Raw genomic sequence first — 27934 nt, 5'->3', positions numbered from 1 at the left:
GTTACTATGGCAACCTCACCCCCCGTTTCCATGGCAATAGCATCCTTCCCCCCCCAGTTGCCCCCCGCCCGGGGCAGAGCCCGAAAGGGGCCGGGAGCGGGCAGCGGCCGGAGCCCCGGGCAGGAACGGGGCAGGGCCGGGCCCCGGGGCGGTGCAGGGCCTCAGGGCCGCCCTCCTTCCCCGTCCTTCCCCGTCCTTCCCCGTCCTTCCCCGTCCTCCCCCGGCCCGCCCCCGGTCCCGCCCGCCCGTTCCTATGGCAGCCCGGGCTATGGCGGCGGCGGCGGCCGCGTTGTGCTCGGGCCGGGCTCCGCCGGGCCCTCCGCGGCCGCTCGTGGTGATCCTGGGCGCTACCGGCACCGGCAAATCGGCGCTGGCCGTGCAGCTGGGGCTGCGCCTGGGCGGAGAGATCGTCAGCGCCGACTCCATGCAGGTACCGGGGCCCCGAGCCCGGTGTCGCTGGGGACGGTGCCGGGGATGCTCCGGGAGCGCGGCTGCTGGGTCCCGGGAGGGGGGTTTGGGGGGCTTGGGGGGTTTTGGGGGGGTTTGGGGGGAGTTAGCAGCGTGTTTTGCCGGCAGGGGGATGGGAGATGCAGTTTTTTTTGGGGAAAAGCAGGCAAAAGTGTTGTGATTTTAACTCGGGAATAAAAACTGCCCCGTGCTGCTCGGTGGGGCTGGCAGTGGGTCTGTGCGACGGGACAGCACGTGGGGGTGGGTGGGGGTTTGATGCAGCTGCCAAAGGTCAATCCTCATTTCCCCATTCACTCAGCAAAGGGATGTCAGCAAAATATGGAAAATAATATTAAAATATTATCACAACCTGCAGCTTGCCAGGGACGTGGCCTGCAGCCCCCCTTCCCTGCGCGTGGCCCTGGGAGGTGGTCCAGGCACCATCCCCGGAGGTCTTTAACAGACACCTAGATGTAGAGCAGGGAGCTGAGCCTCAGTGTTTTGGCTCTAATTGCTTTCGGATTTAAGAGCTTCATCATAAAATGTGGAGTTCAGCCATCGTGGGGATTGTGTTACTGTTTTAGCAATGTGTTTTCCTTCCTAATCAACGCTTTTATTATTATTTTTCTCTGATGGGAGCACTTGGGCCTGCTGTGGTGCCGGGATGCCCGCTGTGTTCCGGGGCAGCTCTGCTGGGACCACGAGGCTCGTGCTGCTCCCCGAGCTCTGTGGAGGTGGCGGGGGCTGGAGGCATGCCGTGGGCCCTCGTTTCATGCCCCTGGACTCTTTGAAGCGTGTGTGTTGTGCTCTGGTTGTTTCGGAGCCCTCTGTGGGAACGCAGGCACTGGGAGGCCTCTGTCTGCAGGCGCCCCGTGGCCCCCAGGCCGAGTGGCTCTCGTCCTTCCCTGTTAATCTCCCCCTGGTGTGACTGCGCAGCGAGAGCCGAGCAGCCCCTGGGATCTTCCTGCCTCCTGCGTGGCCTCGGCCAGCCCCCGGCTGCCTGTGGGCACGGCCACAAGCAGCACACCACGCCGTGCCACCCCCACTGCGCCCCACTGACCCCCGTGCCCTGCTCATGCGGCCACAGCAGCCAGCTGGGTCTGCCTCCCGGCCGGCTTTATTCCTGAGGAAGAAGTCTCAGTGCTGCACATCCCCGAGCTGGCACCAGCGTCCTCGCAGAGGAGTCGTGGGGCGAAGGAACCCCACTGCTCACTCCCAGCCGACAGCTGCCCCCGACCAAGTTGCCCTGAGCCCCTCTGTGTGTTCGTGGCTGTGCCCCGCAGGGGTCTGACAGACGCTGGCAGTGTCTGGGGGCAGCTGCTCGGGCTGGCACAGCCGGCAGGGCACCCTCCGTCTCCAGGGTGCCTTCGTCAGCACCGTGGGTCACCGTGGTGAAGTTCCAGACTTAGCCGCTGCCTGCATGCGGCCCTGGTTAATCTGCTGGCCCCTTAATCTCTCTTTTTGCCCTTTCTGGTGCCGGTTGTCATCCCAGGAGCTCCCTGCAGCAGCAAGCCGCTCCCCGGCAGGGTGCATCCAGCCTCGCTTCCTGGTGAGAGCACAGCAGTCGCAGTGCCACTGTGCTGGAGGGTCCCGTCCCTTCCCGGTCCCACTGTCCCGTCCAGGTGTCACCCTCGGAGCGCTGATGAGGTCCTCTGGAGGCTGCTGTGTGCACTGGGTGTGTTTGTCAGTCAGTGTGTCACCTCGGGACATCTTAAGGGCTTTGGCGAAAGCTCTGCTGACAGCTTCCTCCTGGCAGGGCGCAGAGAAAGGGGCGAACCTTGCCTCCCGTTCACCCCAGGACGTGCTTTGGGGCCTTCCTCTGGTCCCTGGCCAGCTGGGCCGTCCCTGGGCCCTCGTGGTGCTGTGGGGTTGGCGTGGCCACGTTGTGGGGTCCCTGCTGCGCACCCTCCGCATGGCGCGGGGCCCTCGGTGGCAGAGGTGGGAGGGCACCACCAGGGCTAAGTATCTTTAGCCCTCAGCCTGCGCGCAGTGGCTCAGAGGGCTGCTGCTCCGGGCTGCTGCTAATCTGTTTGGGGCCTTAGGAAGCACCGAGAGCTTATCTGGGCTGCTCGCTGGAAATAGAAGCGGGCAGCAGGAGGGAGGAGGGCTCGGAGCGCGGCCCGGCCAGCTGGGGGAAGGCTGTGCGCGGGAGTGAAGGCTGCCTTTGTTCCCTCCCGGCCCACACAGACACCACATTCCTCCTCCTCTTGTTTCCAGACGTCCAGGGAGGCTCTCGGTGTTTAATCTCCAGGGGAACCTTGGGGGATTTGAGCACGAAGTGTAAGCCCCAGCCCTGCCCGCGCGGTTAGGGGTGCGCATCGGCTGCGACTGCAGGCAGCAGGAGCTGGGGTGCTGGGAGAGCTGGGGTGCTGGGGTGCTGGCCCAGCTGGGGCAGGAAGGCACCGAGCCAAAGCTCGTGGGGTTCAAAGGCTTTGGATCGGGATTTTGGTGTCTGCTGGGGACCTGGGCTGGATGGGCAGGTGATGGCCAGGCTGCAGGCAGCCCCGGGGTGTGTTGGCACGGAGCTGCCTCCCGGCCCCTGGAGCCAGCCGGGTGTCTGCAGGGCAGAAAGAGGAGCATTTCCCTGCCCTCCCGCTCCCCCCTCGCTTCCTGCCCCCGGGGCAGCCTTTCTCCAGGACAGTCGAGGCTGCGGTGGGAGAGGCAGGGAGGGAGCGGCCGCAGGCTGAGCCGCCCCAGCTCGTGAGACGGCTGCGAGCAGGGCTCGGGCTTCCCTGCCCCAGTAACCCCAGTTCATCCCAGCCGCCGCTCCTCGCCTCCTGCCCGGATCACCTCTGCCTCACCTCAGCCTTCTGCCGGGGACCGGGGGTGGCGGCGGGTGGGGGCCGCGCTGCAGCTGGGGGCTTGGCAGCTCTTCAGGGGGATCAGGGGGAAATTTGCTCCTGGGCGATGGAGGAGGCAATGGCTGCGGCTGTTTGCAGGCCTTTCTCCCCACACCCGGTTTGTCCCAGGCCGGGAGCTGCCCACGTCCTCCCTGTGCCTGGCACCTCAGGTCTCGGTGTGAGGCAGGGTCCGGGCTCCATCCCTGTCTGTTGATGTTTTGTCAACTCGGCCAAGCACCAGACGAGGCATCCCGGCCCTGGCAGGAGCTGGCTGGGTTCCCTCTGCCCTGCGGGGAGGGGGCTCCTGCTGCCTCCTGTGCCGCTCCTCGGAGATCTTGTGGGGCTGGGGGCAGTGAGGGCAGGCCGGGGTTGGGCCTGGGGGAAGGAGCAGGGCCAGGGGGCTTCGTGGGACGCGCACACAGAGGTGGGCAATGGGCTCTTCTCTTCCCCAGGTGTACAAGGGCCTGGACATCATCACAAACAAGGTTTCTCCGCAGGAGCAGCAGCTCTGCAGGCACCACATGATCAGCTTCGTGGATCCCCTCGTCTCCAACTACACGGTGGTGGATTTCAGGGACAGGGCCGTGCCTCTGATATCCTTCCAGCTGTGGGCTGCCTGGCCCGGCAGATTCAGGCTTCCCTCCTCCACAGACAGCCCTGGGAGAGAGCTCGGTGTTTGCCCCGGCCCTGGGCTCCTCAGGGGAGCCAACTTGTTTCCAGAGGACGCTTCTGGCAAGGGGGGCTCTGAGCTTCTTGCAGCCCTGGGCAGTCCCCTCGCTGCGCCCAGCTGTGCTGAGCCGGGTGCTGCCCTCCCTGGTGGTCCCTGCATGTCCCTGAGACTTGGTGGCACGGGTGGGGGATGAGGGCGAGCCACGGCCCTGCTCTGCAGCCTCAGAGGCTCTGTGGGCTGGGGGGTGGGGGTCTGGGCCCCAATGTCGTGGGGTGGCCACAGGGGTCAGGCCCAGCAGGCGCTGCCTGCAGCCCTCCGCACCCTGCGCCTCTGCTTGTGCTCCCTGACTGCGGCACATCGAGGACATCTTCGCCCGAGACAAGATCCCGATCGTTGTGGGAGGAACCAACTACTACATCGAGGCCTTGCTCTGGAAGGTCCTCGTCAGCACCAAGGTACCGAGCTGGGGCTGCCAGAGCCCTGGGAAGGGGGGAGCCTGCTGCTGGGCATGGTGCTCCTGTGCCAAAGGGGGCAGGGAAAGCCAGAGGCTCCTCTTGCACCCCTGGGGGTTGTCCTGGGGGTCTGAGGGCTCTCCTGGGGGCTGGCAGGCCTGCAGGTGAGCGGCTGTGCTCAGGGCTGCCCGGTGCCCTGCAGGAGAAGGCCAGCTCAGCCCCCAGCCCGGCCCCCGACAGGAAGGAGGAGCTGGAGCAGTTGGACGTTGTGGAGCTCCACCGCCGCCTGAGCCGGGTGGACCCCGAGATGGCAGCCAAGCTGCACCCCCACGACAAGCGCAAAGTGGCCAGGTGAGCCCGGTGTGCTCAGCACAGCACCCGTCCCGAGGGAGCTGCGTGCCTGGGCACATGGCAGGAGGGGCTCTGCCATCCCAGGTGGGTGCCCCGAGCCTGCTGGGGACCTCGCAGCACTGCTCTCAGACCCTCGGCCCTGCTGCCCCCAGCCCGAGCTGCCCTTGGGGTGCAGCACCCCATGCACGGCGGGGCTGCTCCCCAGCAGCAGGGTTTATCTGGAGCTATTTAAGGAGCAAGCTGCCGTGCTGGCTCAGTCACATACCTGAGCTGTGTGGGAACAGCAGGGCAGCAAGACCAGGCTTGCTGCTTCCTCGGGCCCATCCCGGCCGAGCCCTGGCCTGGGGGGAGCAGAACGCCGCCCACCCCGTTCGCACGGTGGGTGCGGGGGGACGGGGAGGGCTGGGGCACGCCGTGCACCTTCCTCCACCCCCCTGGCAGGGCTGGGGCTGGGCTGGGGTGAAGCTTCGCAGCCTCCCGCAGCGCTGGGCCCTTCCCCGCAGCCCTGCCTGGGAAGGGAAGGGCTGGAGCCAGGGGCCCGTCCCCTGCAGGGTTTGTGCCGCTGCCAGGCAGGAGGGGGTGGCTGCGCTCTGGGCTCCTGGGGTGCCATCGCCGTGCCCCCGGGACCTGGGTGTGCTCAGGGTGCCGGGCACGGGAGGGGGCAGAAACCTGCCCTCCCCCCCACATGAGAGGGCTGGATCGCAGCGGGTGTCTGCGGTTCCTTGTGCTGCAGCCCCCGGGGCTGCTAGGGGAATGGGAACGCTCGTCCTCACCCAGCCTCTGAGCTCTGTCTGTCTCTGCTTGCAGGAGCCTCCAAGTGTTTGAAGAGACAGGGATCCCCCACAGTGAAATCCTGCACCGGCAGCAGGAGGAGGAAGGTGGAGGACCCCTGGGGGGGCCCCTGAAATACCCAAATTCTTGTATCTTGTGGCTCCATGCAGATCAGGCAGGTGAGGGTGGGCTGTGCACAGCCCCTGGCTGAGTGGGCGCAGCGATGGGGGCGAGGGCTGGCTCCCTGCTCCTGCCCCAGCCTCCTCCCTGCACGAGGCAGCAATTCCTTGGCACCAGCAGCAGTGGCAGGGGAGTCGCTCCCCCCGTCTGCTGGGCTCTGCCTTCCTCGGCTGGGCTGGGGGTGCCAAAGGCCCGGCTCTGGGCCCCCCGAGGTCACAGCTCAACACCTCCTGCCTTCCTCCTCCTCCTCCTCCTCCCAGCTCTGGACCGGCGGCTGGAGCAGCGTGTGGACGACATGCTGGCTGCAGGGCTGCTGGAGGAGCTGCGGGACTTCCACCGCCGCTACAACCAACAGAAGGTGGCCGAAAACCGGTGGGTGAGACCCCAGCTCCCCCTGCTCCCAGTCCCCCCTCCCTGCCTGGGGAGGTTTGCAGCAGCCAGCTCCTCTCCCTGGCCTTCCCTGCCCGTCCTTAGCCCAGGGCTGGCCGAACTGCAGCCCCCTGCTGGGGCTCAGCTCTGGATTTAGTTTTCTCGGGCTTCCTCCAGACCAGAGCTGGGCGGCACGCAGGGATCCCGGCTGTTTCTGGAGGGCTGAGATCTCCCCATCCTGAAGGAGACGGCCCTAACCCCTGCCTGTTGCCTTGCTCTCCAGCCAGGATTACCAGCACGGCATCTTCCAGTCCATCGGCTTCAAGGAGTTCCACGAGTACCTCGTCAGCGAAGGCAGCTGCTCGCCCGAGACCAGTGCCCTGCTGCTGCAGAGAGGTGGGAGCAGTGCCCCGTGTGCCCCCCGTCCCCCTGCCCCACACGGAGCCGAGCTCAAACCCGGGGCAGGTCCCATGGGGGCTGAGCTGCACCTTCCTGCACACAATATGTGCTTTGAGGCCCGAGGGGCAGGGGCTGCAGTGCCCCAGAGCACCCCTGAGCACCCCCAGAGCAATTCCTGCCTCCTGCCCCACTGGGGGAGCTGCGATCTGGAGCAGCAGTAACGTGGGTGAGGGGATCCCGGCTGGGCAGTGACTGCTGGGGAGAAGAAATGAAACAGAGCTCAGAAAGTCCAGGCAGACCCTGCTGTTAGGGGAGGAGGGAGCTGCTCCGCTCAGCACGGTCCTGGGCAGCGTCAGGCCGTTGGGGAGGGTTCGGTGCCAAGTGGAGCTGGAGGCCGAGGAAACCATGGATGTGATAAAGGGCTTGAAAACAAGTCTGGTGCAGAGGGGGCTTGTTGTGTCTGCAAACAGGGAGATTACAGAGGGATACGATAAGTCCGGCACTAAATATTGAAAGGCTGCACAGTGGGAAACCGTCCTCTGGGCCTGCTGCAAACACAACGAGGAGTCCTGGGCTCGGTCTGGGCAGAGAAGTGTTCCCATGAGGTGTCAGGAGAACTGTGCAGCCCTCAGAGGTTGTCCTTGTCCATCCCTTTTGGGCTGCCCCTGCTCTGTCCGGCAGGGTTTGGTGGCCTTGCTGTGACTGCTGCTCGCTGCTGGCTTGGGGACCTCCCAGCTGGCACCACAAACCCTTCCCTCACACCAGCACGGTGCCCCCAGAACAAACCTTCCTTTCGTGTGCTCCCCCCGTGCCGGATCCAGCAGCCTCTTCTCGCCCTGCTCGTGGAGCTGTGCCCAACTCCGGGCTTTTTGCTTCCTCTGTTTTCCAAGGGATCCAGGCCCTGAAGCAGGTGACCAAGAGATACGCCCGGAGGCAGAACAAATGGGTCCGCAACCGCTTCCTGAGACGTGAGTGCTCTGCCCCCGCGCTGCCTCGCCACCTCTGTCCTCACATCTTCCTCCTGGCCGTGTGCTGTGCGCGTTCACCTCACCCCAGGACGCTCACAGAGCCAGCTCCTTCCCCCTGGCTGCTACCCCTGGGTGCTCATCAAGGGAGGAATTTCCCCTCCCAAGAACAAAGCAAGCAAACGCTCAGCCCCGGGCCCAGGTGACGATGGCCGCAGTGTCCCTGCAGCCTCCCCCTGATGGCTCCCAAGGGGCTGGGGGGGTGCCCAGCAGCACCCAACACGCTCGCCCCCTGCACAGCCGAAAAGCCCAGCTGGCCTCTGCCCTGGGATTAGGAGCAGGAGTCCCTGGGCTGCTCCGGGCCCCGCTGGCTGCGGTGGCAGGGAGCCAGCAGGACTGCCCTGCCCCAGCCCCAGCCTTGGAGCAGGGCCAGCAGCAGCAGCTGGGAGCCGGGCACTTGTTGAAAGCTGCTCGGTGGGGGCAAAACAACAACAACAACATGAAAAAAAAAAAAAAAGGCGGGGGGGAACTCGAGTCAAAAGACAGGCTTTGATCTGGGTGCAAAAGCTTTCCGGCAGCCGTGTGCTTGGTGGCTGTGGCTCACCTTCCTGGTGGCAGGTGTGCTGCAGATCGGCACTGTCAGGAGCCTGGTGGTGGTGCCAGCAATAAAGGCAGCACCTGCTGGGGCCGGCACGCGGCCCCTTTGATGGCTTTGTCCCTGCGGGGCTGATTGCTGCGGGCAGGGGAGCCGTGGTGGGGCGGCGACATCGCTGGTGGGAGCTGGTGCTCCCCATCTGCAGCCTCCTCACCTCGTGGGGCTGCAGCCAGCACCCCACAGCATCGTGCTGGGCTTGGGGGGACCAGAGGGGTGGCTCTGAAGCTGTCTGGGCAGGTGGAAGCACTGGTAAAGCACTGCTGTGTCCTGCTGCTGTGAGCTGAGTGCATTGGCTCTTGCAGGCAGCTCCAGCTCTGAGCTGTGAGCTGATCAGGAGCCTGCACCAGCAGATCCCCACTCAGGCTCCATGGCTGCACCTCCTTGTCAGCACGGCTTTGCTTCATGCCTGGATCTAGCTTTTGATCTTCTGCAGCCTGCAGTGCGCTGCAGTAACGCTGAAGCGTTTGCTCGGCGTGCTCTGATGTTGTAACGCTGTCCTGAAGGCAGGCAGCCGTGCAGATGCTCGCCCTAGGTCGTAGCTGTTCTCACCGTTTGCCCACGAGCTGAGGTCTCTGCTAATTCTGGCTCCAGAAAGGCTGCTGTGCCCTTCTGAGTGCTCGATGCCAGAACAGATCCCCTGTGGCACAGCGCAGACCCCTGGGGACCCTGCTGCTGGGGGTGCCGGGGGTGCTGGGTGTCGCTGGCTGCCACCCGTCGTTGTCTCCCTGCAGGTCCCGGCCCCAACGTGCCCCCGGTGTATGGCCTGGAGGTGTCTGATCACTTGCGGTGGGAGGAGGATGTGCTGAAACCTGCTCTGGAGATCGTTGAGAGCTTCATCCAGGTACAGGATAGCCAGAGCTAACGTGTGAGCTGTGGCTGGGGAGCCCGTACTTTGCTCCAGGCCCTGTAACTCAGCTCCCACAATTGGGGCTGTCTGTGTGCGTGTCCAGCCCTGGGCTTTGGTTACCTGCAGTGACCGTGGTGAAGCTGAGAATTTCTCCTAATGCTCAGTACTCCACTTGTCCTGCGTGGTAAAACTGCAGCCCCTGTCCCGCTGCCTTGGTGTCTGAGCACAGAAAATTCAGCCCAAATCCTATCCAAAGTGAGCGCAGCCACAGCGAGTCCTCTCCATGGCAAGTTATTTGGGGTGTTATTTAACCCACAGGGACGTCAGCCCCCGGCGGAGCCTGTAAGGATGGAGTTCGATGCGAACGAGGACAAACGGCGTCACCGCGTGTGCGAGCTCTGCAGCAGGGTCATCATCGGGGACCGGGAGTGGGCAGGTAGGGCCCAGCGGGGGGAGGAAGGCTCAGGCTGTGCCCAGGCTCTCTGCAGAGCAGGGCAGCTTCCTTGGCTGCCTGTGCCCGGCCGGCCGACCCTCGGCGCGTGATCTTGGGCTTTCAAGGACTGTTTACAGCCCGGCTGTGAAAGCAGACATTTGGAAGCCCGGGGGGGGGGAGCAGGAGCTGTGCCACAGCAGCCATCTGCCGGGCTGCCCCCCTTCCCCGGCTGCCAGCCTGCCAGACGCGGGGGGCTCGGCGCAGCATCAAACCTCCAAGCTGCCCGTGTTTAGTCTGGGCTGCTGGTCCCTTTCGGCACTTCAGACACTTTGTCAAAAGGCAGGGAACAAATTTATTCCCCCTAAAACGTTGTTGCGTAAAGCGGAAGTTTCTTGATGTTTTTAATAGCTCAGTTACGCTCCAATATTTCCTATTTGTGTATTCTTCCTATTTGTGTGTTTTTCAAAAAGAAAAAAAGTATTCCTAGCTGTAATGGCAATAGGAAAGGATTTTCTATTTTCAATAGACTTACTTTTAAAAGAGCTCAGTTGGAATCAGATTAACTCAGTGAATTTATCTGCACTGCGAGGCTCATGCTGAGAACCAGGAACAAAAAGCAGCCGAGAGGCTGGCAGCAGAAATGAACCTGGTAAATCTCCGCGTGCTGCCCAAGTGCAGAGACAATGCACAGAGAAACTGTGCCCAGGCTTTGAACGAGCCGTTTATCCCAATCGATCTGGGGAGCTGCCGAAAGCAGCTGGGAGGTGGCTCAGAGCAGGGAGCTCGTTACAGCGAGAGCAGTTTAATTGCTGTTGCCAGTCTCGGCTGTGTTAGCTCCAAGGTGCTCCGAAGAAGCTCTGCCTGCTCCACAACCGGGGGCTGTGGAAGCGGTCAGGATCCCTGCAGCCTGCCAGCTCCACAGGGTTTTTGTCAGAGCTGGAACTCCTCAGGGTACCCCAAACTCCACAGCAGTGACTGCCGGCCCCCTGGGGATGTTGTTCCAGGTCCGGTGCGAGGACACCTTTCTGAGCCCACCCCAGCTGGGTGTTCTCTAGATCTTGCTGAATTTGGCTCAAATCTTCAGAAGGCAGGAGAAAAAGGGCCCCAAACCTGGGTGTAACTGCAAAATGTGAGAGCTCAGAGGGAAGTGAAAACAGCAGTGGGGGCTGAGTCAGTCTGCAATCTGGTCTGCTTCCCTAGGACAAGTTACAGATAGTTCTGGGAACTGCTTCCCAGTCCCTCGCTGGCTCTGGAAGGTTTTTACATTTTATCTAACTTTGCAATTTGTATGGACTTCAAAGAGCACGCCTCCCCAGGCACCAGCTGAAATCAGTGCTTTTTGCAGCCGCTGCAAGCTTTGGAGTTGCTTGCAACAAATTGCAAGAGGTGAGACTTCATTTCAGGCTGGGGTGACCCTACAGCGCTGTGATAAAGCAGCAGCTTTGCATGTCATTGCAGCCTGTGGCAGAAAAGGACTGCAAAGCACCTCGGGGCCTCGATTCGGCAAACACATCCCCTCGTTTAATTAAGGCCCTGCTTGGAAAGTTTGCTCTTTAATTGCTGCTCTGATCTCTTGGAAACAGCAAAACCGCCCTGCTAGGATGTTACATGGGTCTGCTTAGACAAAGCGTCTTCTGTTTAGATAACGCCAGCGATACGGGAGGTTTTGCTGCCCGTAACTCTGTGATTTTAAGCAGAAACGCAGCTCTCTCTCCCCCGGTGTGTCAGTACAAGCTGCTTCCCCGGGGTCACGCCTCTGTTCCCTCGGAGCCCCGGTAGCTGCGAGCCGTGCCCTGCAGCCATGCAGAAGCTGGGCTGTGCTCCGGGCACCGTGGCTGTGCTGGGTGCAGGTTATCCCCGTGCTGCGGCGCAGGCGGCTGGGCTGGGCTTACAAATGATCCTGGCGGCGCTCCACGGGCTGGGGGTGAGTTGCACAACCTCGCCTGCATCCTGCAAGGTGCCGCCCGTTGGGTAACACTCGCCTTTCTTCTCTGCTCCCGGCGCTTGGGTCTCAGCTCGGAGGTGCTGGGGTGTTGAACCCTGGCGGTTTGGAGCTTTCTGTGTACAGACCCCGGGCGTTTGTCCCTCTCCCAGTCCTTCCTCTGCTCGTGACAAGGCTTGAAAGGGTTGTTCCCTTCAGTGCCCTGATTATTGGGCCTGGAAGTTCCCTGAGAAACAGCCAGGGCAGGGCTGGGGAGTTCATTTTTTTGTGGGAATGGCCTTGAGTGGGAGAACGGGAACGGAGGGTGCTCTGTACCCACTGGAGCTCGGTTCGGGCGTTCCCTTCTCCACGCTCCCCAGAGCTAAATGCTTGTTTGCCTCTTCCCCCAGCTCACACGCGATCCAAATCCCACCTGCACCATCTGAAGAAGAGCAGGAAGCTGGAGGCTGCCAGCCGTGCTGCAGGGGGGGACGCTGAGGGCACCGAGACCTCCGTCGAGGAGCGCAGCGTGCCTGTGCCACGGGCATGGAGCCGGGACAGCGAGGAGGCACCGGGCCCCGGGTGGGCTCAGCCCGAGCGAGCTGAGACACTGCGGGGGGATGAGGCGGGTGTGTGAGTGACAAAGGGACAACCCGAGGCTGTGTCCAAACCTCTCACGTGGCCTTGTCCTGCTGTGTTTCTGTGCTTCTGCACCTGGAAAAGGCTGGGCCGGGGGCAAGGCTGCGGGGAGCGTCCTCCCGTGCCCAGCGTTAACTCCTGCCCGAATCGCAGCGTTGTCCTTGGGGGGGTCGAGCCTCTCCCGCTGGCATGCGGACGTGCTGTTCTCAGGGACACAAACACCCTGCACTCCCCCGGCTTGGCCAGGAGTGCAGCTCAGGGGCTGAGTGAGTTCTTACTGCCTTTACTGTGGAGAGGAGATTTTTTTGCTTTTATATGGAAATAAAGCCGCAAGATGATGGCGGGTTCCCCTGCCTGTTAAAAAGTTCAGCTTTCTTGCTCTCTATTTTCAGCCGGCCCCGGTTCCCTGCTCCAGGCACACATGGGGCAGGATGCCCAGCCCTGGCCCCTTCTCCCAGTCACCTTTCCTGCAGCTCCTGGAGGAGCCGAGCAGATGTTCCCAGCTCGGCGGAGGCCGGGCGCTCCGTATGCACGTAGCAGGTGCAGAAAGAGCTGGCACCTGTTAAACAGGAATTGGGAATGATCTCATCGGGTTTGCAACAGATGAGGCTGTCCTAGTTAGAGCTGAATTCCCGGGGGTTTACACTGTGGTTTGGCAGTGGGAACTGGCCCTGCATTTGAATCCCTGCTGCTGAGCAGCGCATTCCTTGTGCCGCGGGGCTGTCTCGGCGTTGTTCCTGGAGGACGCGAGCGCCGTCGGCACCACCTCGCTCCCCAAGGGGCCGCTCTGGTGAAAGCCACGAGGGCCCTTTCCAGGACGTGTGGAATTCTTCTGGCAAGAGCAATCACGATGGTCCCTCCTGGGGATGGGAGAGCACAGATTTCTCCTTCAGCTGCTCACGAATCACCACGAGGCAAGGAGACCTCTCAGCCCGCGAGGGAAGGGGCTGCGGGCAGAGCTGCTGCCGCGCTCTCTCTGGGGATTAGGTTTGGCCTCAGGCTCGTGTTCCCCAGCGCTGGATTATTTCTGTAATGGGGCAGCTGCCTGGGGCCACTTGATACGTGTGTGTTGGCAGCTCAGACCGGAGGGGACTTTGAGTTTGCTGTTCTCTGCCAGCATTGTGCAGAGCCAGGCACCGCGATGGTGTCGCTGGGTCTGTGCAGCAGCTGAGCCCCTTCTCCAGCCCAGATTTTTTTGCCATTCACCCTGACTCAAGTGCATGTGGACGTGGGCTCAGCCCGGCTCTGGAGCAGGTCACAGTGAGGGACGTGGCGTGGAACCAGGCTCCTGTGTCCTGCAGGGACGAGATGCCCGGGGGGCTGGGTGCGAGGCCCCGTTCACTGCTGAGACGTCTCCCCAGCCCCGGCGGGATCGTGGAGGCAGCTCTGAGTGAGGGGGGGGCATTATCCTGCCTGGCTCCTGAGTGTGCTCAGCACATGGTGCTGTTAGGAGGGAATTTAATATCCGTAAGTGTTTCAATATGAACTTGGTTGTCCCTGCAGATAAATGTTGTTTCCCCACCACATCAGCTTCCAGTCTCTGTTCTGTTTGTGAGCCTGCTCCAAAGGGATGCTCTGCTGCCTCCATGGCCGGGGGGGGGGTGTCTGCTGGGCCTCCCCCTGCCCTGCCCTGCAGGGTGCCTCCGTGGGGAGGCCTCAGCTCAGGGCCCGTGCCCAAACTCCATGAAGGGACTGCCTGCAGCCACCCCCAGCAGCTCCGTGCCGCTGCTGGGCTCTGGGCCCTGCTGAGGTCGGTGTGGTTTTGGGTTTCGGGCTGCCGCTAGGCCCCTGCTTTGGGACTGGGGAACTGGGGACCGGCCCCGCTCCATCTGCCCGCCGCTAATCCCCAGACAAACGCAGCTCCTCCATCTGTGCAGCCGGAGCCGCCCAGCCCATCACACCAGCCACTTAATCTAAATGGCTTTGGCCAAAGATAAGGTCATTAATTACAGCGGGATTAGAAGGCCTGCGGGCCTGGCGTGGTGTGGCGGGGCTCCCCCCTGCAGCCTCTGCCCAGCCGGGCCCAGCGCTGAGCACGAGGGCTCGTGGGGGGGGCAGAGCTGGGCCCTGGGGGTGCTGGCACCCGGGTGATGGGGTTTGGGGTTTTTTGGGGGTCCCCGGCCACCAGCAGAGCTCGGTGCCAGGTGTGGGGGTGGCGGGGCCCGATCCTGTCCCCATTGCCCTGCAGGGACCGGGGGGGGCGCGGGGTCGGGGCTGGGGGGAGGGGCGGGCTGGGGGGGCCGTGTCGCAAGAGCCTAAAAATAAAAGCGCCGTTGGCCGAGGTTGTGCAACAGCGGGGGGGCGGGGGGGGTCCTGCGCTGTCATCCCCAGGGCTCGGGGAGGGGTCCCGGGGGGGGACACCCGGGGGGGTTCCTGCAGCAGCCCCCGAGGCGGTGGCTGGCCCGCGGGGGGGGCCGGTGCCACTGAGGGGGCCGCGGGGGGATCCCCCCCGATCCCCCGTCCTGAAGCCGCCGGGGCCCTCCCGCGGTGGGGCCGTCCCGTGTTGGGGGGGGGGGGGCACCGTGTGGCTGTGTGCGGTGTCACAGGGCCACCTGCCGGCAGGGACAGCCCCGGCAGCTGGGGGGGGGACCCTGGGGAGCAGCCCCCCCCGGCGGCCCCGGGGCACCAGCAGAGACCGGGGGGGGGACGGGGATGGGGACGGGGACGGGGACGGGACCTGCCCGGGACGGGACGCACCAGAGACGGCCCCGCTCCGGCCACGAACGGGTTAAATGCCATTTTATTTCACACCCAAAAAAAAAAGAGAAAAAGAAAAGAAATGTACAAAAGAAGAGGTGAGTGGCGACTGAATTCCTCGGGACATCGCCCGGGTGGGGCCGAGCCGCAGCAATGCCCGCGCCCCACGATGGGGGGGGACGGGGACGGATGGGGGCGACTCCGGCCCCGAGCCCCCTCCCCAAAACGAGTCCCAGCCCCATCGCTGTGCCCCCCCCGGGCCGCATCCTGCCCGGCCCCAGCACCCCCAGCCCGGGCTCCCCGGGCGCTGTGTCCCCGCGGTGCCACCCGCAGCCTGTGCCCAGAAGCGGCTGCTGATATGGGGGGGCCAGGAGGGGGGGGCGGGAGGCTGTGGGGGTGTCCTCGGGCCGTTTGGGTTTAATTTTACGTTTCCGTGTGTTTATTCTGTCCCTTTCCCCCTGTACAGACGAGCACTATGGTCATGGGCGTAGATAACTCGGTGACGTGCGCTGGGGGCCGCGGGCACCGCGCTCACTGCAGCAGGGCCCGGACCTGCTTGGATGTGGTGTCGTCGTTGAGGTGCCGGGTGGTGTACCTGCGGGTTGGCGACGGTCACCTTGGGGGGCCCAAACCGCTCCCCCCGCAGCCCCCGGAGCCGTGTCCCCGTGTCCCCCGGCCCCCCGCTCACCTCAGCGCGTTCAGGAGCCCCTCGGTGCTGGTGGAGGGCTGCTCCTTCAGGACCTTGATGCACCCCTTCATCTGGCACAGAGCGAGAGAGGCAGTGAGGGGAGGTGCCCTCGGCCCCCCCAGGGGGGACAAATTCCCCTTGAGCAGCCCAGGGATGTCCCCAGGGGGCCTCCATCAGGAGGGACCCCACAGGCATCATGGCTGTGTTGGGAGGAGCGGGGTGGCCGCGGCACCCCCCAGGCTCCCCACGGCCACTCACGTCGATTTTGGAGGTCTTGGCGAAGGCCCCCACGGGGTGGACGTGGTCGTAGAGGATGATGACGCCGACCATCACCCGCATGCAGAAGAGGAGGGTCTCGGTGTTGGTGAAGCGGCTGCGGTACTCCCTGCGCCACGGGAGGGGCTGGGTGAGCCTGGGGGGGGGGGGGGGGGCACACGGGGACACCAGCACCGAAACCAAAATGCCCCCGGGGTACTCACGGGGTCTCCAGCATCACCCTGCAGACGCAGGCCATGGTGCTCAGGCAGTCGGTCGTGTCCTCGATCGGGAGGGTCTTGTTCTGAAACCAGGCAGGACCCCGGGGCTGTCACCCTCACAGCTCCCAGGGGGGGCACAGCCCGGCCCCCCAGCCCAGCCTGGTCCCCGCATGGAGCTGGAGCAGGAGAGGGGGGCTCGGCCCCACTGCTTTGAGCCTTCTGCCCCCCCTGCGGCCCCCCCAGCCCCGCTCACCTCCGAGACGAACTTGGTGGTGGCGTTGCTGAGGGTTTTGAGCATGGGGGTGGCCTCGGCGTAGAAGAGGGACATCCTGTTGGCCATCTCGTTGTTCACCTCGCTCTCCGCATCCAGCTGCAGGGGACGGGGGGAGATGGGGCTGCACCCGCTGCCCCCAGCCCAGCCGCCCCCAGCCCTGTGCTCCACTTTGGGAAGGCAACTCCCGGGGGGGGGCACCGGTCTCTCACCTGCAGGTTGTTGATGCGATTTCGGCTGATGGTCCTTCTGTAGTAGCTGAAGTCGTTCTGGATGGCGGGGTTGGTCATCTGCGGAGGGGGGGCCACGTTAGGGGCTGGGGCTGTCTTGGCATCCCCGGGCTGAGCCCCGTGGTCTGGGGGCAGCAGCGGCCACCCCCCAGCCCTCAGATCTTGGCACAGTGCAGAAAATCAGCTGCAGTGCCTCGGGGCTGGGCGTGGGGACACCGGGGGACCCGCAGCCCGCGCGGGGGGCACGGGGGTACCTTGAGCTCGTCGAAGCTGAGGGTGAAGTGCAGGATCTCAGCAAACTGCTTGGCCAGGGCCTGCTCCCGCTCCAGGTGCTGCGTGGGGGCATACGGGGGGCTGGTGAGGGCCTCCAGCAGGCTCCGCAGGGCGTTCTCTGCGGACAAAGCACCACCAGTCACCACCCCAGCTCCGGCTGGGGAAACTGAGGCACGGGGCAGGGCACCTCCTGGACGGGGACCCCCGGAGTTGCTCGTTGTGGGGGGGGGCACAGGATGCAGGAGGGGGTGCAGGGGGTGGGAACGGGGGCTCAGGACCCTCACCGAGCCGCAGGGAGAACTCGTAGAAGCGCTTCAGCTTGGCGACCAGGGGGCACACGGCGCTCCAGGCCCTCTCCTGCAGCCGCAGGTCCCCGGGGTTCTGGATGGCCTGCGGGAGGGCGGCGGGGTCACCCCGAGCCGTGGGGTGGGCGGTGGGCAGGGGGGCAGCACCCACCTCTCGGATCTCCTGCCCGGCGCCCGTGTAGGACTGCAGCTCGGCCAGGACGCCCTGCGCCTCCTCCAGCACGGCGTTCACCTGGTTCCACACCGCCGTCTCGGCCTCCGTCGGCTGCGCATCTGCAGGGCAGCGCCCCGGGGAGAGAAACCCGGAGGGCTCTGAGCGGGGCCCGGGCAGCCAGAGCCCTGCCAGCCTGCACACCGGGTGCCCAGGGCCCCCCCGGCGGCCCCCAGCCCCGGGCTGAGCCCCCTGGGCTGCGGGGGAGAGGGGCAGAGCGATAGCTCCCGGCCCTGGGTCCGCCCCGGCGGCTGCAGCCCCCTCCCCGGGGAGCCCCTGGGACAGTGGGGAGGGGGAGGACGTCTGGGATGGGCGCGATGCGATGGGCGACGGGGACGGGAACTCAAAATGGCGTGGATGTGGAACTCAGAGCAAGTAAAACGAAAAGGAAAATAAAAATCCCATCTCACTTTCAAAGTCAAGGAAAAAATTAGGGCCTTGGTCAAGCTCGTTATAAGTCAACACTTTAAGAAGGTTCCCCATGTGAAACCTGCAAGAGAAGAAACAAGAGGAAAAAAGCATGGTGGTGAGGTGGGGCTCGGGGAAGAGGTGCTGGGCTGCGGGCGGCGGCGGCGAGAGCCCCGTCCTCCCCGCCAGCACCGGGGGCTCGAGGTGCTCCCGGGGACCCCGCGGAGCTCCCGGCCCCGGCGGCAGCCTCTTCCCCCCGATGGAGATGGGCGCTGCGGATGGGGTGATGGAGAGGAAGGAGCGAAGGGAGGACAGAGCTGCCGGGCTCCGGCGAGGAGGGCGATGCGGTGCCGAGTCCCATGGTCGTGGCTGCAGGTGGCTCCCCTCTGGCTGCGGAGCTGACCCCAAAAACGGGGGTCCTGGGGAGCACCCACAGCCCCGTCCCCCTGGGGTTGGGGGGGGCTGGAGAGGGCTGGGGGTGGTCGCGGGCTGCACGCACCCAAAGGACCCGCCGGGAGCTGGGCAGGTCCCGTGCCTCGGGTCTGGGGTGGCTGCAGGGCCCCAGCCCCCCGGTCCCCGTGGCTATTTTGGGATGTGCCGGTGCTGGGGACGTGCAGCGAGCTGCACACACCCTCTCCCCGCCGGGCCGGGGCTGGTGGTTGCTGCTGCACTATTTTTACACCCCTCGCTCTTGCTCTGAGCTGTAGCCCTGGAGGAAGGAGGGGGAGAGGCAGGAAGGGGGGCCATGGAGCTGCACCGAGCCAGGCACCCCCATGTGCAGCCTGCAGCCACCCCAGGCCACGCGCCCCTGGCCCAGTTAGCCCTGGGCCACCTTGGGTTGGGGTCCCCAAGCCCCATCCCATGGGTGCAGGCTGCCACCAACACCCCGCAGCCTGGTGGGCAGCACGGATCCGTCCTGTCCCCCTCCTGTCCCCAGCCCCGCACTGTCCCCGCCGTGGAGGTGGTGGGGACGTGCCATACGGCCACCCGGTGCCACCAGCTGAAATGGCAACAGGCAATAGGGCCGCTTGGGCCAGGTCCTGTTGCTGGGATGTCCCCTGCACCCCTGCCACTTGCTGGGGACGTGTCCCCATGCAGGACCCACGGGGAGCGAGTGGGGACACAGGGCTGCTCGGGGACACTGCGCCCGTCCCCATCTTCTGGGGAGCAGCCACCACAGTGGCCCTGGTCCCCTCCCCACGCCCGCCCTGCTCACGGGACTTACTTTCAAAATCCAGGAAAAAATGAGGACAGTTTTCTAAATCTTTGCCCAATACCTTTATCAGGTTGCCCATGGCCAGCAGACCTGAGCGAGAGAAACAAACAGAGTGGAACAGCACCGGCACCGGCTGCTGGACACCCCGGACCCCCCGAGCCCCCCGCCGCCAACGGCACCTACCTGCACCCACCCTGCCGGGCCCCACGTCCCCCCCGGCCCCCGCTGCACCCTCCCGGCTGCGAGGCTGCGGAAACGGGGCCGCCGTCCCGGCACCGCTCTGCTTTCTATTTCTCGAGGCGGGGAGGGAAGCGGGGCGCGGGCTCGCGAGCGTCGCGCTTCCTGTGGGTGCCGCTGGCCGCGCCGCCCCCGCCGAGGCGCCCGGCCCCCAGCCCGCCAGGACCAGGGGACTCCGTGGGTGACCCCATGTCCCTGTGTGATGGGGTGGGATTTCTGCCCCACAGAGCCGGGCTGGGGGCCTGGCACCCACATTGGCACCTCCCGCCCACCCCCACGGCCGCGGCCCCAGGTCCTTACCTTGGTGCCCGGTGCGGTGGCTACGGCAGGAGCAGGGGCTGTGCCACGCGCCTGGATCACTTCATGGGCCAGCAGGGACCTGCGGGGGGAGGCGCGAGGTCAGGACCCCCCCGGGCAGCCCCCACCCATGGCCCACCAGGCGGGGAGGTGCCGTGGGACGCCGGCTGGCAGCCATGGGGGCGGTTGGCATTGGAGGCGCGTGGCCCTTCCCGGCGGCCCCGCACGGCGCTCCGCCAGCCGTCACCTCATTTGCCTCCGGTATTTGTTCCTTGCCAGCAGCCGGTGGTTTTGGAAGCCGTCCAGCGCTTCCTAGAGGTGCGGGTGAGCTCCACCACTTCTCCAAGCTCACCAGGCACGGGCCGAGCATCCCCAGCCCCCCGCGCCCCTCATGGTGACCCCACGGCTCGGGGACAGTTTGGGGACACCCTAGGGTGCGGGGCAGGCACCCTGGGGCCGGGCCATCGCCCGCCTTGGGGGAGCCAAGAGATGTCAGCGATGACTTTCCCCGTGCTGCTGGTTGGGTTTGCTCTTTTCCACGCGTTGCACGAGGGTTGCTTTATGCTGCTGCTGAGCTGCACCCCAAATCCTGCGGGTGCTGGGATGCCGCCCCCATCCCCTGAGCCCCCCGGTTCCAGCACCGTGCGGGTGCCTGGGGTGGCTCAGCCCCCATGCAGGGCGCGGGGCTCCCCCCACCCAGCCTCCAGCTGTGCAAAAGCAGCCGCACCAAGCCCTAAGGGGGGGCTGGCACTGGGGGTCCAGGGTTTGGGTTGGGTTCTGATCCCGTGCTGTCAGCGGGCTCTGGGAAGCAGCACTGGGATTCGGCAGGTTGTAATTAATCGCTTGGGTCTAATTAATGCGGCTGGGGAGGGGGGAGCTGGAGGAGACCACGGCAGAGGGGTGGATGTGGCTGCGGCCCCCCCAGCCCAGCACCCCCTGCTCAGCCCCACCACAGCCCCACAGCAGCGACACTGATGGCTCTGCCTTCCTCCTCCTCCTCCTCCTCCTCCTCCTCCTCCTCCTCCCCCCGGTAGGCGCTGGCCGCATGCTCAGCACGGGGTAGAGCACCCACGGCCGGCTCTGAGGGCCAGAGCCCATTTTCCTCTGGAGGAAACCAATTTCTGCCTGCTGGCACCTCGTGCTCGAGCACAACCCGAGGCCTTGCCGGGAGCTTCCCGCGGCCTCGCCTCCTGCCCGCTGCCGGCAGGGCTCTGCGCGGGGCGCTGGGGGCAGCGCTGCGCCCCCCCTGCCTCAGTTTCCCCCCCGGCAGCCGGTGCCCGTGCCCACAGAGCCCCCCAGGGCGCTGCCCCCGGGGTTTGTCCCGCCGGGTGCTGGGGTGTTTTTTGGGGGGGTGCTGGGCCCTGTAGGGTGGGGCTGGGGGGGTCTGCAGCCCCCAGGGCAGGCGGGCAGGCAGGAGGCTCCCACCCGCGCTGCTCAGGCATTTGCATAAATTCTGTTATCGGCATCCTCTGCCCGCACCGAGCTCGTCCTTGACAGGCGGAGAGCAGCCGGGGCTGGGGTTTGTCACCGCCGCATCCTGGCGGTGCCCAGGGAGGGGCACGGACGGGTCCCCGCGGCCCCTGCCATGGGGACACCGGGCGCGAGGCCTGGCGTGGGGCTGGGTGCTGGGGGGGACAGGGACGGCCGCAGCCCCCCAGCCCCGTGCCGGGGGTTGGGGACGCGTGGCAGTGCCAGGGCTGTGTCCCCGCGGGCTGTCCCCATGTCCCTGCGAGGTTGGGGGCTCAGCGCCAGGTTTGTGCCGTGCCCTCACCCCCTGCCCACACCCCGCAGTGCCCCCCCCGGGCCGGCTGCCCCTCACCACGAGGCTGCCCCGAGGGCACCGCGTGCCCCAAACCCACCGGGATGGACCCCTCCTGGGGGGCTGCCCCGAGGGGACCGCGCACCCCAAACCCACCAGGACGGACCCCCCCCCCCCCCGGGGGCTGCCCCGAGGGGCGCTGATGGAGAGCGGGGCAGGGCTGGGGGCAGCGGGGAGCCCCCGGCCACACCCGGGGTGGCCCCAGGTTCCCTCCCGGCCCCTCCCCACACCCCAGGAGCCCCCTGCCCCGGGGGGGGGCGTCCCGCTTTGCCCGGGTGGCCCCAGGCAGGGCCTGATCCTGCCCCCCCCCCAAACCCCTCCGCGCCCTGCCCATCACCGGGGGGCAGCGATGCTCCGGATCCGGCCACCGGGGCCGTCCCCACCCGCGGGCTCGGTTCGGGGCCGTGCCGGGGGTCGCTTCCCCGAGCCCCCCCTTCCCCAGCCGGGTGCCACCGCCGAGCCCCCCCCCCTCCCACCCCCCCTTCGCCCCCCGCCCATCCCCGCCGCAGCCGCAGCCGTGCCCGGCGGCTTCACCCTGGGGCGCCCCACGGCGGGGGGGGGGGGCCCGGCGAGCCCCCAGGGTGGGGCCGAGCCCCCCCCCGCCTTGAGGACCCCTCAGGACCGAGCCCCCCCCTCCCCCCCCAGCGGTGCGGGGCCTCGCTGCGGCCGTTTTCCCGCAGGGCTCCCGCGGCAGCCCGGTGGTGGTGGTGGTGGGGGGGTGATGCTGGGGGGGGGCTGCTCCCAGCCGCCCCCCCTCCCCCGGCCCCGCTCCCCCCGGGCCCCCCCCGTGCTCACCGTGGCGGCGCGGGCGGGCGGCGGCCGTGCGGTGCCTCCGGTGCTCCCGCAGCGCCGTGCCGGGGGGGGGGCCGCCCGCCGCCTGCGTGCGAGCCCTGCGCCAGCTGCCGCTGCACCACAAAGCCCCCCATGGCCCCCGGCCCCCCCACGCCACCGGGGACGGTGACGTCTCGAGTGCGAGGAGCCGGGGACGTTTAACCCGCTGCGTGCCGGCAGCAGCACCGCTGGGGCCTGCCCGGGCTGCGGGGGGGGGGGGGGGGGCTGTGAATTTGGGGAGGGGGGAACGGGGAGCCCCCACGTTCGATGCTGCTGCCCGTGCATCGCTCCCGCTCCCCCCCCTCCCCCCCCCACCGGTCCCTTCCCGGGGGGCAGCGGCACCGCCCCAGCGCCGAGACCCCGCAGCGGGGCCGGGCGGGGGTTGGGGGGCGGTGGGGCCGGGGGGGAGGGCGATGCTGCCGGGCCGGGGACCCCCAGCGCGGGGTGTGCCCACCCTGACACCTCAAACCTCCCCTTCCCAGGCCAGTGCTGGGCATCGGGGGGGGCTCAGCGAGAGGCCCCCCGGTGCCCCTGCCCCCAGCCCCAGCGACCCCACGGGTGCAGTTTTTTTTTTTGGGGGGGGTCACCCCGCCCTGCCCGCGGGGCCCGATCCGGCTGCGGCCGAGGTGCGCTGGAACAGCCCCGAGCACCGGGAAAAGGGGGGGGGATTCTGTGGGGTCGCGTACCCCATGGCGCACACACATCCCCCGAGGGCACGGCCCCCCCCGAGGGCTGAGCCCCCCCCCCCGGGCCGTGCCGGTGCCGCCCGCAGCCGCTGGGGGAAGCTGCAGCCCTTCGCATCCACCGCCGGGGCCGGACGGGGGGGGGCTTGAGGGGCCCGGGAGGCACCGGGCAGTGGAGGGGGGGGGACACGCGGGGTCCGGGGGGGTCGCTGCGGCAGCGGGGAGCGGGAGCGGCCCCCCCCGGGCTGCCCGGTGTCGGCCCCCCCGGGTGCCGCAGCCCCCGTCCCCGGGGCGTCCCATGGGTGCCCCCCACTCCCCGCCCCTCCCGGCCCGTGCCGAGGGGCCAAATCCTGCCCCCCCCCCGGTGGGGATCCGGCCCCGGGCACACCAGGGGAGCTGCATCTGGCCGCGGGGGGGTCCCAGTCCCCCAGCCCTGCCTGCGGCCAGCACCCCCCGGCGGCCCAGACCCGCCCCCCCCAGCACCCCAGTTCCAGTTTCTCCTCCCAGCATCCCAGTACGCCCCCCCCAGTAACCCACCCCACCGCCCCCCCCGCTGATTGACAGCTCTCCCGGCCAATGGGTGGGCGATGCCGTGGGGGGGGGCGGGCGACCCGCGGCTACAAGAGGGGCGGGAGCGGCGCGGGGCAGGGCCGGGGGCTGCAGCGCGGCCCCTCCGGTACCGGCACCGGCTCCGCTCCTGCCCGGCGCCGCCGCCCGCCAGGTAAGGGCCGTGGGGGCCGGGAGCCGCCCCCCCGGGGCGGGACGGGGCTGCCGTCGGGGCCGGGAGCCGCTCCCCCCCCCCCCCCCGCCGTCGGGACCCGGTGTCGGGCAGGCGGCGCGGAGCAGCGCTGCCCCCGGACCCGGCTCCGGGGGGTGTCGGGGCCGGAGCCTCCCCCGGGGGGTAGCCAAGCACCCCCCCGAGTGCCGCTGCCCCAGCCCGGCCGCCCCGTCCATCCCCAGGGCCCCGAGCCCTGCTCCCTCCTTGGGGTGAGGCTGGGGGGGGCACAGCCCCCTGGGTGCCCTGCGCTGCCGGGGTGCCGGCCTGGGGGGCGTCCTTAGCGGCCCCCTTAGGGCTCCTCTTCTGGGACCAGTGGCCACGGTGGTACCGGTACGGTAAGAGGGGGTTGGGTTGGGTCAGGGGTGCCAGGGTCCTTCTGGCCCCAGCTGCTGCCCCCAGGCTGGCACGGTGTGTGCGGGGTCCTGTGCGGGGTGGGTGCTCGGGGGCTGTGGCCCCACAGGAGCCTTTGTGCCCTGGGCTCTTCGGGGGCTTCACCTGCAGGATAAGGAGCTCCTGGAAAAGCTCCTGGAAAAGGTTCTCCTCGGTGTTCCCTCCTGGGAAAAGGAGCCTCCCGCAGCTCTTGTGTGGCTGAGAGGGCACCGGGGGGGCCGTGAGCATGGCACATCCTAGGGATTAATTGGTCCCTGGGGCTGGGCTGCGGTGCCAGGAGCCGTGCCGGGGGGCTCTGGGGAAGCGCTGAGCTCCGTGGGCGTCTGGACGCTTCCTGGGCTCTGGCTGCCGAGGGCTGGTGGGTTCAGCGCTGCCGCGGGCGGTGACAGATGCTGGTGGGATGCTGGGCAGGAAACAGCCTCAGCTGCTGCGAGCGGGGCTGGCGGCGAAGGCGAGGAGCCTGCATCGTGCTGGGGGGGGGGTTCTGCCCATCCCAGGGCACCCCCAGGTCCCGCAAGCCCACGTGGCCAGGAAATCCCATGTGCAAAGGGCAACAACGGGGCTTGGTCGGGCTCCAGGTGAACTTCTCCTCAACTTTATGGAGAGAGGAGCTCCGGGAGCGCTCCCCAAACCATCTGCTGCTCGGGCTGAGCGGCGCCGGCAGCCAAGGCTGCGTGGGAGCGGGCACGGCGCGTTTCGGAGCCGCTCCGCCTGCTGCCCACGCACCCATGGGCTCGGCAGCGCCCTGCTGCACCGCGGGCAGCCCCAGGGATGGGGGGCGAGGCTGCGGAGCTGCCCCTCACCGCGGGTCGGGCACCAGCGGGGTGCTGCAGGCTGCATGGTGCTGGTGAGGTTTTGTCCTTGCTTTGGTGCCACAGCAGGGACATGTCCCCACCCCTGTGCCCCTCTCCTGGTGTGCAGAGACTTGTGTTGTCGTTGTCCCATCCTTAGAGGGGGTGTCTGGCTGTTGTGACCTGGTGGAGCACGTGAGGAGCTATTCTGGGTGTTCAGTGCCCTCTGAGCATCTCCCTGCAGCCTGAGGGGACTGGAGGTGATGCCGTGGCCGTGCTGGGGGCTGCTGTTGGGCAGCTCCTGCAGCAAGGACCACAGCTGAGTGTCGGTGCTGAGCCCAGCCCTGGTGCTGCGGTCACTGGTGTGAAATTGGGCAGGGAGCAGGCAGATGGGGCAGTGCAGGGCCCAGGATCACGGCCGGCACGCAGGAGCCCCGCGTTTCCCCCGCCAGGCGCAGCCATGGGCAAGCACAGCAGCAAGCTGGCCCCGGAGATGCTGGATGACCTGGTGAGGAGCACGGAGTTCAGCGAGCAGGAGCTGAAGCAGTGGTACAAGGGCTTCCTGAAGGACTGCCCCACCGGCATCCTCAACCTGGAGGAGTTCCAGCAGCTCTACATCAAGGTGGGCTTGGGCTGGGGGCTGCGCGCTGCCGGCGGGGCTGGAGCACCCTGACCCTGCCGGGGCAAGGGCGCAGCTCCCTGCGGAGCAGCCTCTGCGCCGAGCTCCCCTCCCCGTTTCGATCTCTCTCTCCTCTCCTCCCCGCAGTTCTTTCCCTACGGAGATGCCTCCAAGTTTGCCCAGCACGCTTTCCGCACCTTTGACAAGAACGGCGACGGGACCATCGATTTCCGGGAGTTCATCTGTGCCCTGTCTGTCACCTCCAGGGGGACCTTTGAGCAGAAACTCAACTGGGCCTTTGAGATGTACGACCTGGACGGGGATGGGATGATCACACGCCTGGAGATGCTGGAGATCATTGAGGTACTGGGGCTCAAATAAGTGGGGGTAGCTTGCGTTGTTCCAGGCTTTTCACGGGCATTGGGCCCACCAAAGAATGGGTTTTCCTGTCCAAAACCTTGTCTGAAACGCCCATGGGTGTATCCGTGCAGGGCACAGAGAGGCAGCCGTCCTGCCCCTGCCTTGTCCTGGCACCTTGTGCCCCCCCCAACGCTCCCCCCCTGGTGCTCTGCTCCTCTCTGCAGGCCATTTACAAGATGGTGGGGACTGTGATCATGATGCGCATGAACCAAGACGGGCTGACGCCCCAGCAGCGCGTTGACAAGATCTTCACCAAGATGGACAAGGACAAGGACGACCAGATCTCCCTGGAGGAGTTCAAGGAGGCAGCGAAGAGCGACCCCTCCATCGTCCTCCTCCTGCAGTGCGACATGCAGAAGTAGGGTCCCGAGGGCTCACAGCTGGACGGGCTGCAGCCACCCCAGCTCCCCGTGACAGTTTCCACCCCATTTTCTGCTGTGCCCGCTTGGCCCCAGCTGTGACCCACGCTGTCCCCGCTGCCACCCTTCTGCCTCCACTCCTGGCCACCTTGGTGGCTGCATCTCTCCCTCAATGGGCAGAGCCTGGGCACCGCTGGCTTGGGGTGCCCCCAGAGCAGACCTCTCCAAGCAGACCTCTCCCAGCCTGGAGCTGGACTCCCTGAGGCTGGCGGTGAGGTCCCAGCTCCCTGGGCCAGTCGCCCCCATGCCCCTGCTGCTCGCTGCCTGCTGTCCCCACTGCTCTGCCCGGCCCCATTCCTGATCCCACCTGAGAGCAGCGCTGACCCCATCGCTCGTGGTGCCTCCAGGGAGGCTGAGGGCTCCGGGTCCTGTCCCTGCTCTCTCCTTTGCTGGCAGCTCCCCGTGGGGCTGTCTGGGGGCTCGGGGCTGGCCCCAGGGAGCTGCAGCCCCCATTTCTTTGTCCAGCTTTAGCTTTGCTGCCTCTGCTTCTGCTGCTGGGAATGGCCAGGGCTGGTGAGGGGACTTCAGAAAGAGCAGAAGTGTCCAGATCCACCCTTGGACACTGCCAGTGTCTGATCCCAGAAGCCACCTTCCATCCCATCGCCTGTGGGAGCTGGTGGGGACAGTGGGGGACCTCCAAAACTGCCCTGGTGGTGTTTGGGGTGCCTGTGGAGTTTCTGGCCTTTCTGAGCAGTGAAGCGGTGCCTGCTCCTGCTGTTCCAGCCTGCTGCCTCCGTCCCTCCTGCCCAGGGCAGGGATGTTGTCAGGGTGTTCGGTCTGCACGTCGTGGTGTTGATGTCTGTAATGTCCGTTAGGAGGCTGTGGACTTGGTATCTATTTTTTTAATGGAGAAATAAAATGTCCCCCGTGTGTGGTGTTCCCCTGAATGGTTACTGGGAGTCCATGCCACCCAGGAGATGGAGAGGTCCTTGGGCAGCGGGGGGGGGTCTGCCTGGAGAACCATGAAGATGGATGGAAAGGTCACCCCTCAGCTGTGCTGGCTGCTTTGGGGAAGGGAATGATGTTACCCTGCAGGACATGGGTAGGAACAGGCAGCCCTGGCCCTGAGCTGGGTCTCTCTTGTCCCCCAGGAGCTGCACCCTGGCTGCCCCTTTATTTGGGGGCACTGCTGGGGGAGCTGCTGGCAGTGCCCTGAGCCCATCCCGGTGCCATCACCCCCGGGACCTGCTGTTGCTGCTCGTCTCTCCCACCCCCATCCTCCCAGCACATTTCTCTCCTCTGGCCTTTCTTCTCCATCAGCAACCTGCAGAGATGGGGCCGGTTGCTGAGGAGCTCACACCAACGGTAAATGTCTCTCCGTGGTTAATGGGCTGGGTTTGGCTCCTGCTGTGCCTGCAGCCACACGGCTGCACCACGGTGCCACCCCCGAGGAAGCTCCGGTATTTGCTGGGGAGACCCGCGAGGGCCCTGGGGACACGGAGCGTGCCGCGGGCACGGGGCGAGGCTGCGCTCCCCGACGGGCGGCCCCGAGGGCTGGGCGCGGAGCCCCCGGCCGAGCGCTGAGCCCAGCGGATCACCGGCACCGGCTGTGGGGTCGGTGGTGCCCCCAGGCAGGGGAACGGCTGCGGGGGGGCTGGGGCCGGCCTCGGGGATCTCCCCCGGGGGGGTCCTCGGCTCCTGCGGCCGGTGAAGAGCCCCGGGCTCGGCGTGGAGCCTCGGTGAGCACCCGGGCACCCGCACCGGGCACCGGCAGCGCCCCCCGGTGCGCGCCCCGGTGCCACCTCTCGCCCCTCCGCGCCCCCCCCCCAGCCCCGTCCCTGACCGCCCGGGGGCTGCCGGTGCCCCGGGGCGGCTGCGGGGCGCCCCCGCCCGGCCGTTACCGGGGACCGGGGGGGGGTGCGGGGAGGCGGCGGCGGCGGGCCCGGTGCCGAAGAGGTTAACCCGGTGGGTTGGAGCCCGGAGCTCCGCGGGCCGC

At 66.9% G+C, this 27934-nt stretch overlaps 3 protein-coding genes across 10 annotated transcripts; 2 read left to right on the top strand and 1 right to left on the bottom strand.

Annotated features, from left to right (window-relative positions):
• Nucleotides 1-220: 220 nt before the first annotated feature.
• On the top strand, nucleotides 221-12306 carry TRIT1 (tRNA isopentenyltransferase 1). 2 transcript variants are annotated; one of them, XM_068657855.1, is made up of 11 exons: nucleotides 221-430; nucleotides 3785-3882; nucleotides 4316-4412; nucleotides 4612-4760; nucleotides 5568-5710; nucleotides 5972-6083; nucleotides 6364-6476; nucleotides 7370-7447; nucleotides 8831-8940; nucleotides 9265-9382; nucleotides 11711-12306. In XM_068657855.1, the coding sequence occupies exons 1-11, from the start codon at nucleotides 254-256 to the stop codon at nucleotides 11935-11937; spliced, it is 1422 nt and encodes a 473-aa protein (XP_068513956.1). In that variant the 5' UTR covers nucleotides 221-253; the 3' UTR covers nucleotides 11938-12306. The 2 variants fall into 2 exon arrangements, with proteins under 2 accessions (XP_068513956.1, XP_068513955.1); XM_068657854.1 differs by having other exon boundaries at nucleotides 3740-3882.
• A 2355-nt stretch (nucleotides 12307-14661) lies between these two features.
• LOC137843079 (CYFIP-related Rac1 interactor A-like) lies at nucleotides 14662-22016 on the bottom strand. 7 transcript variants are annotated; one of them, XM_068657907.1, is made up of 13 exons: nucleotides 21863-22016; nucleotides 19252-19330; nucleotides 18724-18804; nucleotides 17501-17580; nucleotides 17031-17152; nucleotides 16859-16964; nucleotides 16556-16692; nucleotides 16284-16361; nucleotides 16054-16170; nucleotides 15804-15883; nucleotides 15583-15709; nucleotides 15325-15395; nucleotides 14662-15231 (listed from the first exon to the last, which is right to left on the bottom strand). In XM_068657907.1, the coding sequence occupies exons 4-13, from the start codon at nucleotides 17571-17573 to the stop codon at nucleotides 15168-15170; spliced, it is 975 nt and encodes a 324-aa protein (XP_068514008.1). In that variant the 5' UTR covers nucleotides 17574-17580; nucleotides 18724-18804; nucleotides 19252-19330; nucleotides 21863-22016; the 3' UTR covers nucleotides 14662-15167. The 7 variants fall into 7 exon arrangements, with proteins under 7 accessions (XP_068514008.1, XP_068514013.1, XP_068514010.1 ...); XM_068657912.1 differs by lacking the exon at nucleotides 17501-17580; XM_068657909.1 differs by lacking the exon at nucleotides 18724-18804.
• A 1169-nt stretch (nucleotides 22017-23185) lies between these two features.
• HPCAL4 (hippocalcin like 4) lies at nucleotides 23186-27215 on the top strand. Its single transcript, XM_068657805.1, has 4 exons — nucleotides 23186-23302; nucleotides 24993-25162; nucleotides 25307-25522; nucleotides 25744-27215. Exons 2-4 carry the CDS (start codon nucleotides 25001-25003, stop codon nucleotides 25939-25941), a joined length of 576 nt encoding a protein of 191 aa, XP_068513906.1. The 5' UTR covers nucleotides 23186-23302; nucleotides 24993-25000; the 3' UTR covers nucleotides 25942-27215.
• Nucleotides 27216-27934: the final 719 nt, after the last annotated feature.

This window comes from Anas acuta, chromosome 21 (assembly GCF_963932015.1).
Source record: "Anas acuta chromosome 21, bAnaAcu1.1, whole genome shotgun sequence".
Taxonomy (NCBI): domain Eukaryota; kingdom Metazoa; phylum Chordata; class Aves; order Anseriformes; family Anatidae; genus Anas; species Anas acuta.
The sequence above is the reverse complement of the archived record's forward strand: the minus strand, read 5'-3'. Positions and strand labels throughout refer to the sequence as shown.